Source organism: Anabrus simplex, chromosome 1 (genome assembly GCF_040414725.1).
Source record: "Anabrus simplex isolate iqAnaSimp1 chromosome 1, ASM4041472v1, whole genome shotgun sequence".
Classification (NCBI taxonomy): Eukaryota; Metazoa; Arthropoda; class Insecta; order Orthoptera; family Tettigoniidae; genus Anabrus; species Anabrus simplex.
Window position 1 is genome coordinate 1,578,076,794 of NC_090265.1, and position 15,946 is coordinate 1,578,092,739.

The following is a 15,946-nucleotide window of genomic DNA, read 5'->3' on the forward strand; positions in this document are numbered from 1 at the left end:
AGATACCTACGCAGAGATCTGATAGATTCAGAACGGAAAACATCATTTACTACTTCAGAAAATAACATTGTCGACAAAAGAGCTGGTCGACGGTGTCACCGTTTGAATAAGTTTTCATTTTCTGAAGGAAGTAGAGTCAAGGTTGATACCCTTGGAGAAGATGCACAGACATACGAAATATTTACTGATCAACGATTGTCTTTCTTCTTTGATTATACGTTGATCGCCTGCATTTTGTAAGTTGCCTGGTAATCAGACGTTGTGGAAGGAAAAGAAAGCCTACATAGAACATGGATTTAGAAATATAAGGATGCACATAGCAGTTGTTTTCGGTAAGGTTTGCTTCGCAGTCTTATTCAGTATTTTACTACGTCTGTATTTCTTCCAGCTCATACATAATAGAACATATTGAAGAGGAGGGAATTAATCTTAAACTTCTACTATGTTTTACCTACGTTATGGGGTGACTGACTTTTCCCTGCCCTGAAAGCCAAGAATAACGGTCGAGAGGATTCATCGTGGCGACTCCACGATACCTCGTAATCTGCAGGCCTTAGGGCTGAGTAGTGGTTGCTTGGTAAGCCAATAGGCCCTTCGGGGCTGTTGAGCCATGGCATTTAGTTTGGTTTGACTGATTTTTCAGACCATCGAGAACAGAAGGTATCTTAACTCAGACCCGAGCACTTTAGATGTAAGTGACAAGAACGTGAACCATGTCCAGTGTTAAATTGAAATAGACCCTTAAGTAGTCTACATATCTGAGAAATGTGTTTTTATTCAATAACACCGATATCTCTGAAGCGTTCCTCAAAATTTTTAATATGCCAATGAGAAAAACAATTATGTATCATTAAGACCGTCTCTTCGTATTGAGGCTAGAGGAAGGACGTTGAGCCTTGCACAGTCAGGTCACTATCCGGATGTAGTCGAGTATAGGATCCTTGTAATTATCGTCAACCATGGTGAGAATGGTTTTTCCTTTTTATCTGTGCCTCTAGCGGCAGTAACGTCTTTAGTACCTATTTTAGATCATTTTCATGGTTCATTTTTCTCTTTGAACCACGAGAAAGCTTGTAAATCGTCTACAGTAATTTCTGACGTGGACTTTCTTTTGAAATCCCATCCAGAGATGAAACTCATTGGCAGAACCGGTCCACTAGATCTCTTTTAGTCACTCAGCCTTCAAGTGAGAGGGTATATAATTGATGAGAAAAGAGATGCGTAAAAAGACAGTCCACTGTTTTATGGACCAGTCTAACAGGTCAAACATCTCTAGAGAAAACTGACCTACATCTATCTCTCGCTAACGCTATTCTCAAGAAGATATAGTATTTCTGTGAGCTGTTAGGCCATTTTAATGTAGAAGCACTCTCGATTATTTTATAATGATGAAATGGAACCATTTGATACTGCCTTCATTTTCAAGAGATTAATCACCTCTTGTGGAGTAATTGAGGAAGGATACAGTCTCAGGATGTTTGGTTTAGTTGGAGAATGCTTGTAAGAGGGACAAGAGATGTACATGTATGGCAGGAAATTGAAGAAAGGAGTTCATGACGATTCTGAATTCAATATGTCGGCTATCATAGTGTAAAATATTCTGTGAATAGTTGATTAAAAGCGTATGTTTCCTCAATTTCAACATGCTCCCCTGGGAATGATTTGAAAATTGTTAATGACTCGAAATTTTCCTACAGAATGACAATATACTATACACATTTACGGATAATAAATATACATAAGTCATGATCCTACTATTTCCAATATGGGGGGTGGACTTCGTGGCTTGCTGAACGAAGTCAGTGATACTGTAGGCACATCTTTCCTATTGGTTATTAGCTATGTCACCATGATTGTGAAACAATATGCCATTTGACAGTGGAATGACTTAAATAGATCAACTAACTGTAAAGCGATACCATGATTACCTAGATATTCTTTGTAAAACTTTCGGAATTTGTATTCATAGTTATTTGCCTCTTAGGACAACTTTAGTGCCAACCCTTTGTATTATTTGTGTTATAGTGGTACATAATATTCATAAACTTGGCTAATCCAGCGACACGTGCACTTCCAGTTTAGAAGCGATCTCGAGTTTATTAAAATAATTTTCTTTTAAAATGGGTCCCAGCACGTTATAGAATGAGAACGAGGATGTCAAAGTTCGGGAAGTATTAAGTACAAAAACTTGTTCATTATCTTTCACGGTGAATTAGCTGTTTTAGAGGGAATTATACTGATTTGACAAGACTTGATGTAGGTCGATTTCATAGGCCTTGAGTGCGAGAGAAAAGAAAACATGAGCAAGCAACAGTGTATCAAGTTCAGTTTACTCATGACTTATGAGTGAAAATAGAGGTCATTGAACGGGAGCGAGAGTTTGTCTTCAGACACCAAAGTCAACTGAGACACTTTTCTTTTCTACGTCATTGAGTCTCAGAGACATGATTCTAGCTGTTAACAACCCGAGTAGATGAATTCTTGTTGCATTAAGTTTTCACGTACTATATACTTTCTTTCACACAAACGCAAAACAAAGCAATTACAGATATGCCATATTCTATCTTATTCCCCGCTTACCTAAATATTCAGAAATAATTACAAACGGGAAATGAAAGGTACAGAGGTATCAAAAGACTCGTACTCGACATCGGTATTTTGTACATTAAAATGGAGAGGTATCGGAATAGCTTGTGGTGTTTCCTCTGGTCTAAATCAATAATCCGATTTCCAATTTCTTTCGATTTTCAAGTAATTAAATGGATAATGGGTAAGTAGATACACTAATTTTACAGATTGACTTAAGCTTCTCGAGATAATTAACGCTACAGGCGAGCGAGGATAGAATGGGATTTACAGAGATAGTGAAATGTACTAACTTTTCAACATTTTAAAATCTTTTCGAGTTTTAGTAACGTCAACATATAGGCTACACCGTTCGCTTGAATCCGTACTTTACTCGTACCAAAAACAAGTATTGGTAATATACCCTTCGATGCGTTAGTTGTTGATCTATGTAATACGTCGTCAATCAGCAGAGATACGGATATACAATGTCTGTCGAATTAACCTCCCAGATTTGTAAAAGTTATTACCGCTGCCTTTGGGCTTTATGATGTCTACGTCTACATATCGCTATAATCTTCAAGGTGATAAGGCTGTACATATTTATATCTATAGTTTTAATATTCTTAGAGTAAATTTGAAATCATTTCAGGTTAAGATTCATCCAGACAAGTGTTCTGAATAGAAATAATGCACAATGAGAAGGATTTTGGGATGAAAACACAGCATTTGTTTCGATTTTTATGTAAAATGTAATAGACTTAAATCTATATAATACTTTGTACATTAAAATGGAGAGGTATAGGGATAGCTTATGGTGTTTTGTCTGTTCTAAATCAATAATCAGATTTCCAATTTCTGTCGATAAATGGATAATGGGTAATGGATAATGGGTAAGTAGATACCATGTGTCATAATTACGTGTTTCAGTTATCAGATCGCCTTAACATCAAGTATCATATTGTATTTCTGTTCTTGGACTAGAAGACTAAAGCTGGTCCTTGTTTGTTATCTCTTTCAACACAGGCAATTCACAACTATTTAATACTACAGAACATACGTGACGGCTGATGGCTAGATTTCAAAACACTACAACGAATTGATATCCAAAATATTCATATATTTTGAAAGTATATTACTTAACGATTGCTGTGTTGAAAGAAGCCTGAAGTAAACCATGCCAGTGCGGTTGTATGTTCGTGTGTGTGTCTCATAGACTGCAATTACTTCATCAGCAAAAAAACCAAGCATATTTAACTTGCCGAACGTGTTTCTTACATAACTTTGGTAGGTTTGTGCAGTGGCGGTGAGAGAGTTGAACGCTCTGATAGACATGCAACTTACTCAGCGACATTCGTTAGTCGACCTTTACTTTTAAGCAGGACCTACGTGACGTGCACACGTAAATGCCAGTTTTCTCTTTCGTTTTAACTCACGAATGAAGATATAAATGTCATCTGTGACTTTCTTATTCTACCCAGGTAAAGGAGTAAATGTCACTCGGTTGTGAAGTTGAATCTACCACTCTGAATCAGGTTACTTTTGCAAGTAAGTCAATTTCGACAGAAATCTGGTGTAATGACGTAGATGAAGTATTTCACCTTTAAGTACAGTTCATGAGTTACAGGAATACTACAGGACCCAGAATATTGTAGTTAGTGTGTCCAGAAATTCCTGAATGAGAGTTCACAATCTTGAGGCCTCTGTTCCTTCTTTAAATATTTGTGTCATGCCAATAGGGATAAAAACGTTGCAACAGTCCTTATTTACAACCGAATTAATTTACTTAACACATTATGGCAATAAATGGCAACAAATTATTTATACCCCCTGTTTTGGTTGGGTTCTTCTATCTCATTTACTCCTATCTCGGGCTGACAACGCATATTATCAAATTTTGTTCTGGCAGGCGAATGACTTACAGTTAATCATTCTGCAGAAAATACAGTGTGAAAGCAGAAAGGAAGAGTAACGCCGAGGTGCGGTTACACTGGATTGACCAAGTTAATAGCTAATAGTCTAGTGTAGAAATGTGAATACTTCGATGGTGTCTGTCTTGGATTAACCGATTTGACTGCACCAGGAACGACGACATCCGAGAATGACTGGGAACCACGCCAGTCGCAGTCAAACTAAATAAAGGAAGGCTTACTTTCTAAGGACAAGTCGTCGTACGCAGGAAAGATGACTAGGCAGCAAAGACGGCCGTTCGTTTGAGCTCCAAAGAGCATAGACCACGTGGTAAACCGAAGAAGAGGTGAACGGATGGCATCAGGGAGGTCATAGGATTTGTAATCGCTATCCCCATAGATGCCTTGCTTTGGAGTCGGATGTATTAATAAGCGAACCCTGCTATAGCACAGGAATAATGTCAGGAAGAAAAAGACAACTCAGAATCTGGGAACACATACGTATTGTTCCTTCGTCACTTTAAACGTTTCATCTCTTGTGCATTTGTCTTAACTCTAGTAAATTTTAGACCTTAACGGTATTGCAGATATGAACCTTAAAGCATAGTTATGTTTTCCCGCGATCAGGGCCTTTTATTTACATGATACCTTCATTCTTCGAGGGGTCGGAAAAGCCCTTTGTTCTCTGTCAGTCATGGAGCGGTTGATCTCGTTGTTAGTCCCATTTGAACGGAATCAGTCAACCAATCAGAGTTGTGTTGAATATAAACTACGAGAAATTTTTGGGGAACCTGTCTTGAAAAAATGTCCGTAGTTGAAAAGTGTGATTGTTCGAATTTAATAATAACATTTCCGCGTTCTTTCTAATGCAAGATTAGTAAATAATTGAAAGATATTTTAAGAACACTCGGAACAGTTTTACAACGACATGAAATTTCCACTGATCTCCAGAAAGGCATTTGAATTATTTCAATGCAAGAACTTCTGTTTTTACTCATATATTGTTAAAGATTATGTGAAGCGTCCCCTTAAAAGAAAGTGATGGAGATTATTCGACGTGTCCACTTTCCGGGGTTCGAGGTGTCGTATTGAAGGAGGACTTTTTATAACATATGTGTTATATACAATTTAATGTGTACCTGAAATAATATCCTTATAAGGAGGTGTTAACTTATGAAGGTGACTTTCTGTTTGGATTTTGCAAAGAAATGTGAGGTCTCCTTGTTTGCGGGGGCATGTACTATATTATATCCACGATATCCCCTGCCTGTTGCAAGAGGCGATTTAATGAGGGGAGTTCTTAGAGGCTTCATCTTGACCGAGCGAGTTGGCTGTGAGGTTGCGAACTTACATTCGGGAGATCGTGGGTTCAAAACCCACCATCGGCAGCCCTGAAAATGTTTTTGAGTGGTTTCCCATTTTCACACCAGGTAAATGCTGATTAAGGCTACGGCCACTATCTTCCCAATCCTAACCCTTTCACATTCTTCCGTTGCCGAACACCTTCTATGTGTTGGTGAGACGTTGAACAAGTGACTCCTCTTACTTGTGCCGGGCTCGGCATTAGGTTTGCAGGGCATAGCGTTCTTCACTTTACGTCCTTCGTGGCTTTTCTCATTCTTTTGCTGATATCCTCATTCTTCGAAGGGTCGGAACACTTCAACTTTTTCTCTAATTATTAGTGTTAAGAGGGGCTGGTTGCCTAGTTGTACCATCCCTTAAAACAAAAATAATTTTCATTCCCCCGTGGGTCGGGACGGTAGAATAATACCCATGGTATCCCCTGCCTGTCGTAAGAGGAAACTAGAAAGGGTACTAGGGACTGTCAACTTGGGAGCAAGGGTTGGCGACCACGTGGCTCTTAGCTGAGTCCTGACATTACTTCCACTTAACTGTGCCAGGCTCCCCACTTTAATCTATCATATCCGACCTTCCTTGCTCAACTCTTGTTCTTTTCCCACCCCGACAGTGTCAGAACATTTGAGATCTAGGGAGTCTTTAATTTTCGCGCTCTTCATGGCCCTTGTCTTTCTTTGGCCGATATCTTCATTTTTCGAAGTGTCGAAACCCTTCCATTTTTTCTCTCTGATTAGTGTTGTATAAAGGATGGTTGCCTGGTTGTACTTCCTCCTAACATAATTATCACCACCACGACAATAATTATCACCATCGAAGCGTAAGAAGGTGTGGACGTTCTCACTCTTACACCATTATTTTCACTTACACTTTTAGAGAGTGGAATGTGGAATGTCCTTACACTTTCTTCGTGGAGGACATAGTATCACGCACTGATCTCTACATCTTCTCGTAGAATTGGATACGCTCCAAAGAGTGACGAGAGAAACCTGCGTGTTCATGATCTACTGGTCATCGGTTTCACAAATTCACACACGTTCTCAAGTTTGAGGTCAGCGAAAGAAGCGTTATATGTTCTCCTCGAAGTTAAACAGAGCGTGAATGTGTTGTCAGGAGGCAAAATGAAAGTGACACCAGTCAAAAAACACTAGTTCCGTGGAATGGGCACCAATCTGAGAGAAATTGAGCTCATTATATATCGGATGAGCATTTCAAATTATTAAAAGATGAATGTTGGATACTATCGGAAGCGTGGTCGGTACCTGGCATAAATGGCTATCTACAGACTTGGGATTAGAGAGTGTTCACGTAGATGGGTAGTTGAGAAATAGCGAAGTTAAGAAACATGATAGCTGTGTGAATTTGTCATTGGCTTCTCACTAAGGTGGTCGCAGTTCCAATCCTGGCCAATGCATGTAGGATTTTTGGACTGCACCTGTAACTGGAGGTCGCTTGCCTATGATCACTATATTAACTGTTACTGGCATGTAAAATAACAAGCTTGTTTGCTTTTGCTTTCCAGAATTAAATTGATCAAGCTAAAAATAAGGCAACATTTTCGCACATTCTTCTGAAACAAGTGGTGGTTTCTTTCGTGAACAGAAACGAAATGATCGTTGATCCTCAGGTAGAGATTCTTTTAAAGTTGTTAGAATTAAGAATTTTAAATTTACATAGAAATATTGACACAGGAAAATTGTTCACTTTTAATTCATTTTTTGGAATGGAAGGGCACGTAGAAATTCGGTAATCATCTGTGAAATAAAAGACTCATGGTTCTTTTAATTTGAACATCGAAGGAGAGCAGATCACAAAATATATTTGGAAGATATTCACTGATATTATTTAATGTTTGTTTATTGTACAGAGCTCTCAATTAAAGTGAGAAAAATTTTATTGCTCTATTTGCATTTACTTAACTTTTATTAATAATAATGAAAAAAATGAATGAGGACCTGTTCTCGACCGAAGTGCGTAATATGTGAAATTATAAACCTCCAGCACGATGTGTAGGTTTCCATTGCTGATGAACTAAGTAGTTAGATTTTGTCTTACATGTTTGATTTCAAGGTTAGCATTGAAAGTAATTTCTCTCTTTCTCGCTTAGCGTCTTTGATTTAATATGGGAGATGTGTGTGTCTGATTCGGGGTCACAGCTGGCAGCTCGCCCACGAGTTAGTGCAGAGAATGTAAGTGGAATTTTGTAGGTAACTGCCACGTGTATGCAGCACACTTTCACTTGCACCTAGATTATGCTCTAAGACAATTTTCAACTGCATCTCTTACAGCAAGCTCACCCTGCAGAAAACTATGTACAAAAATAAGAGTTACATAGCAATAGATTGAAATTCACTCCGTAAGCTTGGTCGTTATGTAAGGTCATACAACTTTGACTCCTGTGATACCCTCTGCCCGTTGTCCATTTCCTCAATGCAAATAGGACGGGTCTTCTGATGATTGCCTATGATGTTTCCAGAGGAATTCCTCGAGTGGATCTGTTTAAGTTTTTAATTGACTTAGGAGTTAGATATCGGTCATTCATTTTTTGGAATGGAAGGGTACGTAGAAATTCGGTAATAATCTGTGAAATAAAAGACTCATGGTTCTTTTAATTTGTTGAAGTTTGGGTGAACGTGATCACTCACGCTGTATTTATATGTGTGTGTATTTTATTTGCTAGTCTGTGTAACTGTTTCGTGAATGTGAAGCGATTATCAGCATATTGAGGACGATATTCGAAAAACTCTCTAGCGGTAGAAATAAAGCGCTATTTACAATTTTTCTGACGCTGGTGTGACAACCTTAAAAAACAAGCACACCCAGAAACACCATCGTTACCACTGCACAGGAAATTCCGACCTTTAGCTCGCTAGCCCTCCAAACTGCCACTCTTTGCTATGGCAGAATTAATCATTAATAATGTTGTGAAGTGTTGGTCTATTTCATCGGAGGCATTTCTTAGACCGAGGAGCTGCCTATCTGGGGTGGTAAAGGAATGCTCGGTTCACCCGGAGGAATGTGGATTCATTTTCCCGCCAGGAAAATTTAGATATGAGACTTCGACTTCTGAAGACGCACATACCCTGAAGTTCAATCAACCTACTTAAAATGGATGAAAATCCACAGCCTGTTTCCAGTTATTCGACCGGGTCAGGAATGGGATGAATGAAGTCCGCATCTAGCGATGAGGGTAGGAATTGTACCGGCTGCCGCAGTCTATCGCACTTCTGTGGGGCAATGATTAATGACTGACAGATGAAATGAAATGATATTGGAAAGTGTCAAGATAACCGGAGTACTCACAGAAAAACCTGTCCCGCCTCCGCTTTGTAGCTCAAATCTCATATGGAGGGACCGGGATTTGAACCACGGAACCCAGTGGTGAGAGGCTGGCACGCTCGGACACATAGATAATCACTCCATCTCACTTAGCGCTGAGGTTAACGATAGTGGAAGCATTAACCTTCCACTCCTCCAAGGGCCTTCATGATCTGTAAGGAAATGCTTTGGCTGGCATTTCGATATTTCTTGCACCTGTTCTTACTTTGTGAGGTATTTATCGTGACGATTGCCTTCAGTCATTTTTAGCTTCTATTTCTCATGAACCACTGAGTTGCTAAGAGCTGCCCAACCAGATGGCTTCGAGATTTTAATTTGTGAGGTGGTCATTGTTATGGCTCCTTATACACATTAATTGGCTGTGATGACCGGATTTGTTGCCTGTTACATCAAACAGCTCCTCAGTTGACCTAACGATGCTGAAAGAAAATCGTTCCTTGCGAAAATCGAATCCGGCACCTCTAGGTGAGAGGTAAGGTGTAAAGACGCAACCTTTTCATCATCTAGTAAGATGATCTGAAGAAAGGGTTCGTACTGCTATTTAGCATGTTAATAAAGTGGGAAGTTCAGCTTGCTCGGTGCTCTACGTTATTCTCAGATCAGCCTGCAAAGGTTGACTCACGACCCGAGCAGAAAGGCTGGCACAAGAAACCAGTTGTGCATGAAATGAGCTGAATATGGTATAACGAGAAGTCTCAAGGTCCATGGTAACGTGATAGCAAGCAGCTCTCTGCTAACGGGACTTTCGATTTTATGTGCCTCCAACGGACCTGGCATCCTATTATGTCAGGAGAATTATGTCGTGATATGTCCTCTCTGGACCTGATAAATTACACGAACAGCACCACAGTCGTACTGATGACATGGCGCCTAGAAACTGAGTTCACTCACGAGAGATTTTGGCGGAATAAACGGCACGGACATTATTATTCATAAACACTAATACAGTTAAACACAATATTGTTTCCTGCAATGTAGCAAAGAAAAATCCCACGAACTTTGCTTGATTGTTTAGGGAACGATTTCTTAGCAATGTGAGGGGGATACATTGTATATTCTGAAATAGGTCGTGCTTCACGTATACAGTACTTGAAAGAGGATTCAGTTTTCCTGAGCTAATGAACTATGTGGAAGAGCAGTTTGATAATGGGTGCTAATATAGAACGAAAATTTCATATGATCAACGTTACAGAATCTATAATGACTTCAAAGTCTGAATGTTACCACACTCAGAACGTTATCAAACACTCGGTTTAGAGTACAAACTAATATGACTTTTAAGGCCATTAACCTTCAATTTAACTTAATGTACTATGATCCTAATATACTTTAGTAAAATTATATATGTTCTTCGAGTAATTATTAAACAATTATGACTCAGGAAAAAAGATGAACACCATGTCCTCTTCGATTCTCACAGATACTTGTATGATCAGGAACTGCACATCATTTAGCATCATGTGTCAGTGAGAGAACAATTTATGCACTCATTTTGTACTAGACAGTGCTAAGTAGTACTGTGTACATTGGATGAGGGTGGAACAGCCTGATGTAGTACATTCTTACAGCAACCCCTTGGGTTTTTGAAGTAACCCCTATAACAATGCACGGAAGTGGGTCTTCAGGATCCTAACAGCTTTTTGGACTGTGTCTATAGCGTTCCACCATTCATGGTAATGTTGGGAGCATATCGTACAATCAAGTACCGCCAAGCTCTTGCCATTAGTTTTGCTGTTTATACTCATGAATTCAGTGCTCATGCCCACGGTTATGACATTTAGAACATTTCTGATCTTACAATGGAACATGCATTCCCCTACCCATAGGTCTACTCATAAATCGCCATTAACCTATCTATGACATGTATTGCCAAATGTTCATAACAGTTTATTGTATTTTACTAAGCAAGGTAATCTACAGGCGATTTCGAGTGTTCTTCTTTCGTTTAAGTACGACAATGCTTACCAGAAAAGTTGTGTAGTAGTTCTGGGGAGTAAGTACATGTATCAAGGGAAGTTATGTCTGTAGGATCTGTAGGTATCCAACGACGATTCACAAATGTAATAAATATGAACAAATTGCAGTGTAGTTACTAGCTTTTGGAAGATTATTAAGGATATTAAGGTGAAACATGTCATGAATATGTTGAGTGTAATGATTCACACGATTTTGAACGTTTTCTTCAGTTGCTCTATGATGTAATAACTCTGAAAGAGAAGATACCCATTCTACCACTCATTGAAGTCTCCAAGGGGATTATTTTCATGGTGTAGGATATTCATAGTTTCTTATCCTTAGTAAGTACATGATTGATGATACTGACTGATTATGATAGTTTAAGAAGATGCAATCACCATTTCTTTAGGAATTTTTAAATTGTCACATGTTATGTATAACAATAGACAATGTAACCTTTATTGTAACGAAATAGTGGGCTTATTATAATATTTTACGGAGATTTAACCAATAGTATAACGCATGGTATGTATGTGTGTATTTATATAACACATTATTCACCTTCGAATGGTCATGACTGTAAACGACATTTTTTTCTTCTGTCAAGTTATGATAAAATATTGAAGAAAAACTGTAAGTTCCTTCAAGAAATAGATATTAGCTATAGGAAGGGTCTGTAGTTGTAATTTATGAAGTTTTTGGGAAGAAGTAAGGAAAAGTTCTCTTTGGAATAGAAGGTTCTAAAAGTAACCGGCTGGTAAGAGAAAGGAAGTCCTACGAGGCCACATTATTCTTGGCACACTTCTGCGATGTACACTACCATTGTTTTACTCCTTCGTCGAGTTAAATATTCTATACTGCAGTACTACTGTATGTATGAGATATTTGTTTGAAGGAATTGTGCAAATCATGCTTCAATATGTACACTTCGTAGAAAAAAGAGCTATATTAAACACTGTCTTTAAACAATAATAAAGAGGAACAAGATCAATTGAAATGCAGAAACATATAACCATTCTTAAATATAATTTTTGTTACCAATTTGGATAACATTGGGAGTGACACAGAAAGTTAAAATTAATGATGCTTATAACTAATTTATGCAGACTGCTCCTAAGACTTCCCGCTGCATGTTATGAAGGCCGCCCTTTCACAAACAGTGCCTGGTTGTACTTGAGAGTGGAACGCGGATATGATCGCATTAAAAATATTTCCTAGTTACAGAAATATTTGTCAGTTAACTTGCTATAGAATTTTCTTTAACAAAGAGTTTTCCTTTACTTCGAGATAATAACTCACGGAGAGAGGTATCTCAATACGTCATATTGTCTACTAGAACGTTAAAATTCAGACAATATTTCTGACCATAGTATATTTTAAGATTAAACATTCTGAATGGATTCACCTCTTTCGGAGGAGTACTTAGCCAGCTTATCACATTTCTGGACGATTCTTAGACCAAAGAAATGGTTGATAACGTTCAAGTTTGCACTTGAATATTACCGGTACTATTTGGAGAAGCTACCCTCGTTTAAAATTTTGTATATTTAGAAAAGCATTTTATATATTATAAGCATAGATTAGATCTACTGATAATCCACTACATTAATGAATAAGTCATTCGAAGGAATATATTTCAGTAAAGCGATTTTCTTTGTGTTTAGGTAAGCTGGGAACGGAAATATCCACAGTCAACCTTTTTCTGGTTTTAAGTAAAGACTCTTTCTTTCCAATGGTGATTCATAAGAAGGCGATAGAAAGGAAAATGCATTTTAGATTCACATTAAAGAAAGAGACTCGTGAAGATTCTTTCAGTATTAAATATGTTGTAATCTTATGCACCATTGCTATATTTTCAACCAGGAAAATAGATTTCACGCTATTCATTGCCGTTCTTTGATTTTCTTCGTGGAAAATATTTGAAGGAATTTACTGGAAAGTGAAATGCCTCTTAAATTCAGGCAAGTTCATGGCAATGTTTTACTAAATTCAATTGACGGATAATGTCACCTTAATAATTTGCTTATAGAATCGTGTTTACGATGTTGCTTCGAGCAATTGCATAGTACTATATGAAATTTTCACTGTTTGTAGCTACTGAGAGCGCTATCTCTCAGATGACTCCATTTAGAATGAACTAGGGGAACGTCACATCCTTCCGTAATAGCGGATGATTTGAAGAACCATCTTCCAAGAATGAAGATGACTTGCGGGAAAATCGAGTTTTCTAGAGAGAGAAGTCCAGGCAGGCAGGCGGGCGGGCTTTATCGTTGTGTTCACTAGTAAACATCACGAGTACGTACCGAGAGCAATCACTGCAACAAACACGCCAACACTCACGCAGGTCTTCATGGTCACCACTTGTTGAGCACACTGGTCGGCGGCGACTGGTGCGGGGCTGTTTTATACCCGCGGGAGGGCCTCGCTGCATGACCTACTGAGCGCGCAACACCGCACCACTTTCACGTTCTCATCCACAGGGAGCCAAATGAATTATTCATTTTATATGCCCACCCCAAAAGAGTCTCATATGAGAAAATATATATTATTAAATTCATTTATAACGCATTCTTACTGACAATTTTTAAAATAATCTTACCAACCTACACACATAGTATCCATAACAACTCTCCATTCACCTTGTCCAAGAAATCTGGCAGACATTTAGTGAAGGCCGCTGAGGCCAGTGCCCTGCATATAAAGGTCACAAGTTCGAGTCTATGGCACTCTTACACTTAATTGTCTGTCATTCATTGCGAGTGTGGTATAGTGTATTACGTTTAGATTGCTTTCACCTGATTTTCCGTTCAACTTATACTTGGTGACTTACTTAGAAGCTTTTCTTGAATTCAAGGATAACTTGACATCGATTCTACGTCTGAAGGCCCTCAGGAAAGAACTCTCCCAGTACATTCCTCTGTATTGATGAGTTCTGAGACCATTTAGTGAGAGTTAAGAAGTAGGCAATCACATCACACCTCACACCAGGTGACTACAACTTCCGAACATGTAAGTTTGGGAAGTGGAGATACTGAGTCTTTATCTGAATCTATGTATGAAAACTAAAACTTCTTGATATTTTCTACCCCCATTGAGCTTATTTAACTTGTACTGTATGGTTTGGATGTAAGAAATTGTAAAACAGTGACTACTGCAACTGTGGTCACTCCATAATCGTACCTTGTATTAACTCCTAGGCATTTTATTTTCCTTACAAGGGAACTGTTTGTGCTGAACCAGATATATTTCAATGAAATTTTGGTGACAGATTAATTAATGTATTACAAATTTAGTGGTGAACATAATTTTGCCGGAAAATCAACTAAAGTGTTCAAATTAATTGCTGAAAAATAGCTGGGTGGCTCGAAGCAGGTAGCTGATGATGACTTGCGTATGCATTGGAGAAACTTAAAATGACATAAAGCCATTTATACCGAAAAATGCGATTTTGAAAACACAAACCGAATTGCACACCCACAAATCTATTTTACTAACACGCCAAGGATATGTCCAGATCCATGGGTAAATGGTTAGCGTGTTGGCTTTTGGTCACAGGGGTCCCGGGTTCGATTCTCGGCAGGGTCGCGAATTTTAAGCAGGATTGGTTAATTCACTGGCACGGGGGCTGGGTGTATGTGTCGTCTTGATCATCATTTCATCATCACGACGCGCAGGTCGCCTACGGGGGTCAAATCAAAAGACCTGCATCTGGCGAGCCGAACTTGTCTTCGGACACTTCCGGCACTAAATGACATACGCCATTTCATTTCATTTGCCAAGGATATGAATATATAGAAATATTAGGGTCGTAATACTTCTGTACCTTTTAAAGGAAGCTAAAATATTCTGCAGTATGAAATTTCGATCATCTATATACAAACATGCATGCTATTAGTATAATACTTTGCTAGCACAAACGACGCACCTACCGGATCCCTGTTCAGAATCATTCATTTTTTCATACTTTCAGTAGAATAACACCCACAGTATCCCCTTCCTGTCGTAAGAGGCGACAGAAAGGGGCCCCAGGGGCTTTAAACTTGGGAGCGTGGGTTGGTGACCACGGGGCCCTTAGCTGATTCCTGGCATTGCATCCACTTACTTGTGCGAGGATCCTCTATGTCTATCCTATCCGACCTCCCTTGGTCAATTCTTGTTCTTTTCCGACCCCGATGGTATTAGGTTTGAGAGGCCTAAGGAATCTTTCATTTCCCCACCCTTCGTGGCCCTTGTCTTCCTTTGGCCGCTACCTTCATTTTTCGAAGTGTCGGATCGCTTCCATCTTTTCTGTTTGATTAGTGTTATATAGATGATTGTTGCTTAGTTGTACTTCCTCTTGAAATAACAATCACCACTACCACCACCTTACGGCAGAATGACTGTTTCCATTAAGTTTACGATGTCTTAACTGATCATCCTACGAAGTTGCACTGCAATCGATCTTGTCTAAACCAAACAGTTTCCTTTGATAACCCAAAAAATGTAGATACAAATATCTCGTACATATCTGTGATGGTACTTGAAGTAGCTCTTCTTCTGAGAAGTTGGTTTGAAACAAGTCAAGCGAGAAAGCAGATAATTGCTCCAATATAGTATTTCATCACAACAATATAAGTTGGCTATATGGTATGATGTACACTTGCAATGGGGGCTCGAGCTCCACCATTGTTGGCCTTGAAGATGGATTTCTTACTTCCACATCAGGTGGGGACTGTACCTTCATTTAATATTACTACCGCAACTTTTTTTAGATTTAGCCCTCTCCCATCTCAGCGTCGCCGAACACCTATCAACGTTAATGCGAAGTTAACACTGAAAAA

General features: G+C 38.8%; 1 protein-coding gene across 2 annotated transcripts in view; it reads right to left on the reverse strand.

Annotated features, from left to right (window-relative positions):
• The window catches only part of Gasp (Chitin binding Peritrophin-A domain-containing protein Gasp), a 39,548-nt gene extending 26,049 nt beyond the window's left edge, over positions 1 to 13,499 (reverse strand). For both annotated transcript variants that reach the window (XM_067138176.2, XM_067138175.2), the window contains exon 1: positions 13,430 to 13,499. In XM_067138176.2, coding sequence (XP_066994277.2) covers positions 13,430 to 13,478 — 49 coding nt within the window. In that variant the 5' untranslated portion in view covers positions 13,479 to 13,499. The remainder of the gene's footprint in view (positions 1 to 13,429) is intronic.
• Between the last annotated feature and the right edge of the window lie 2,447 nt (positions 13,500 to 15,946).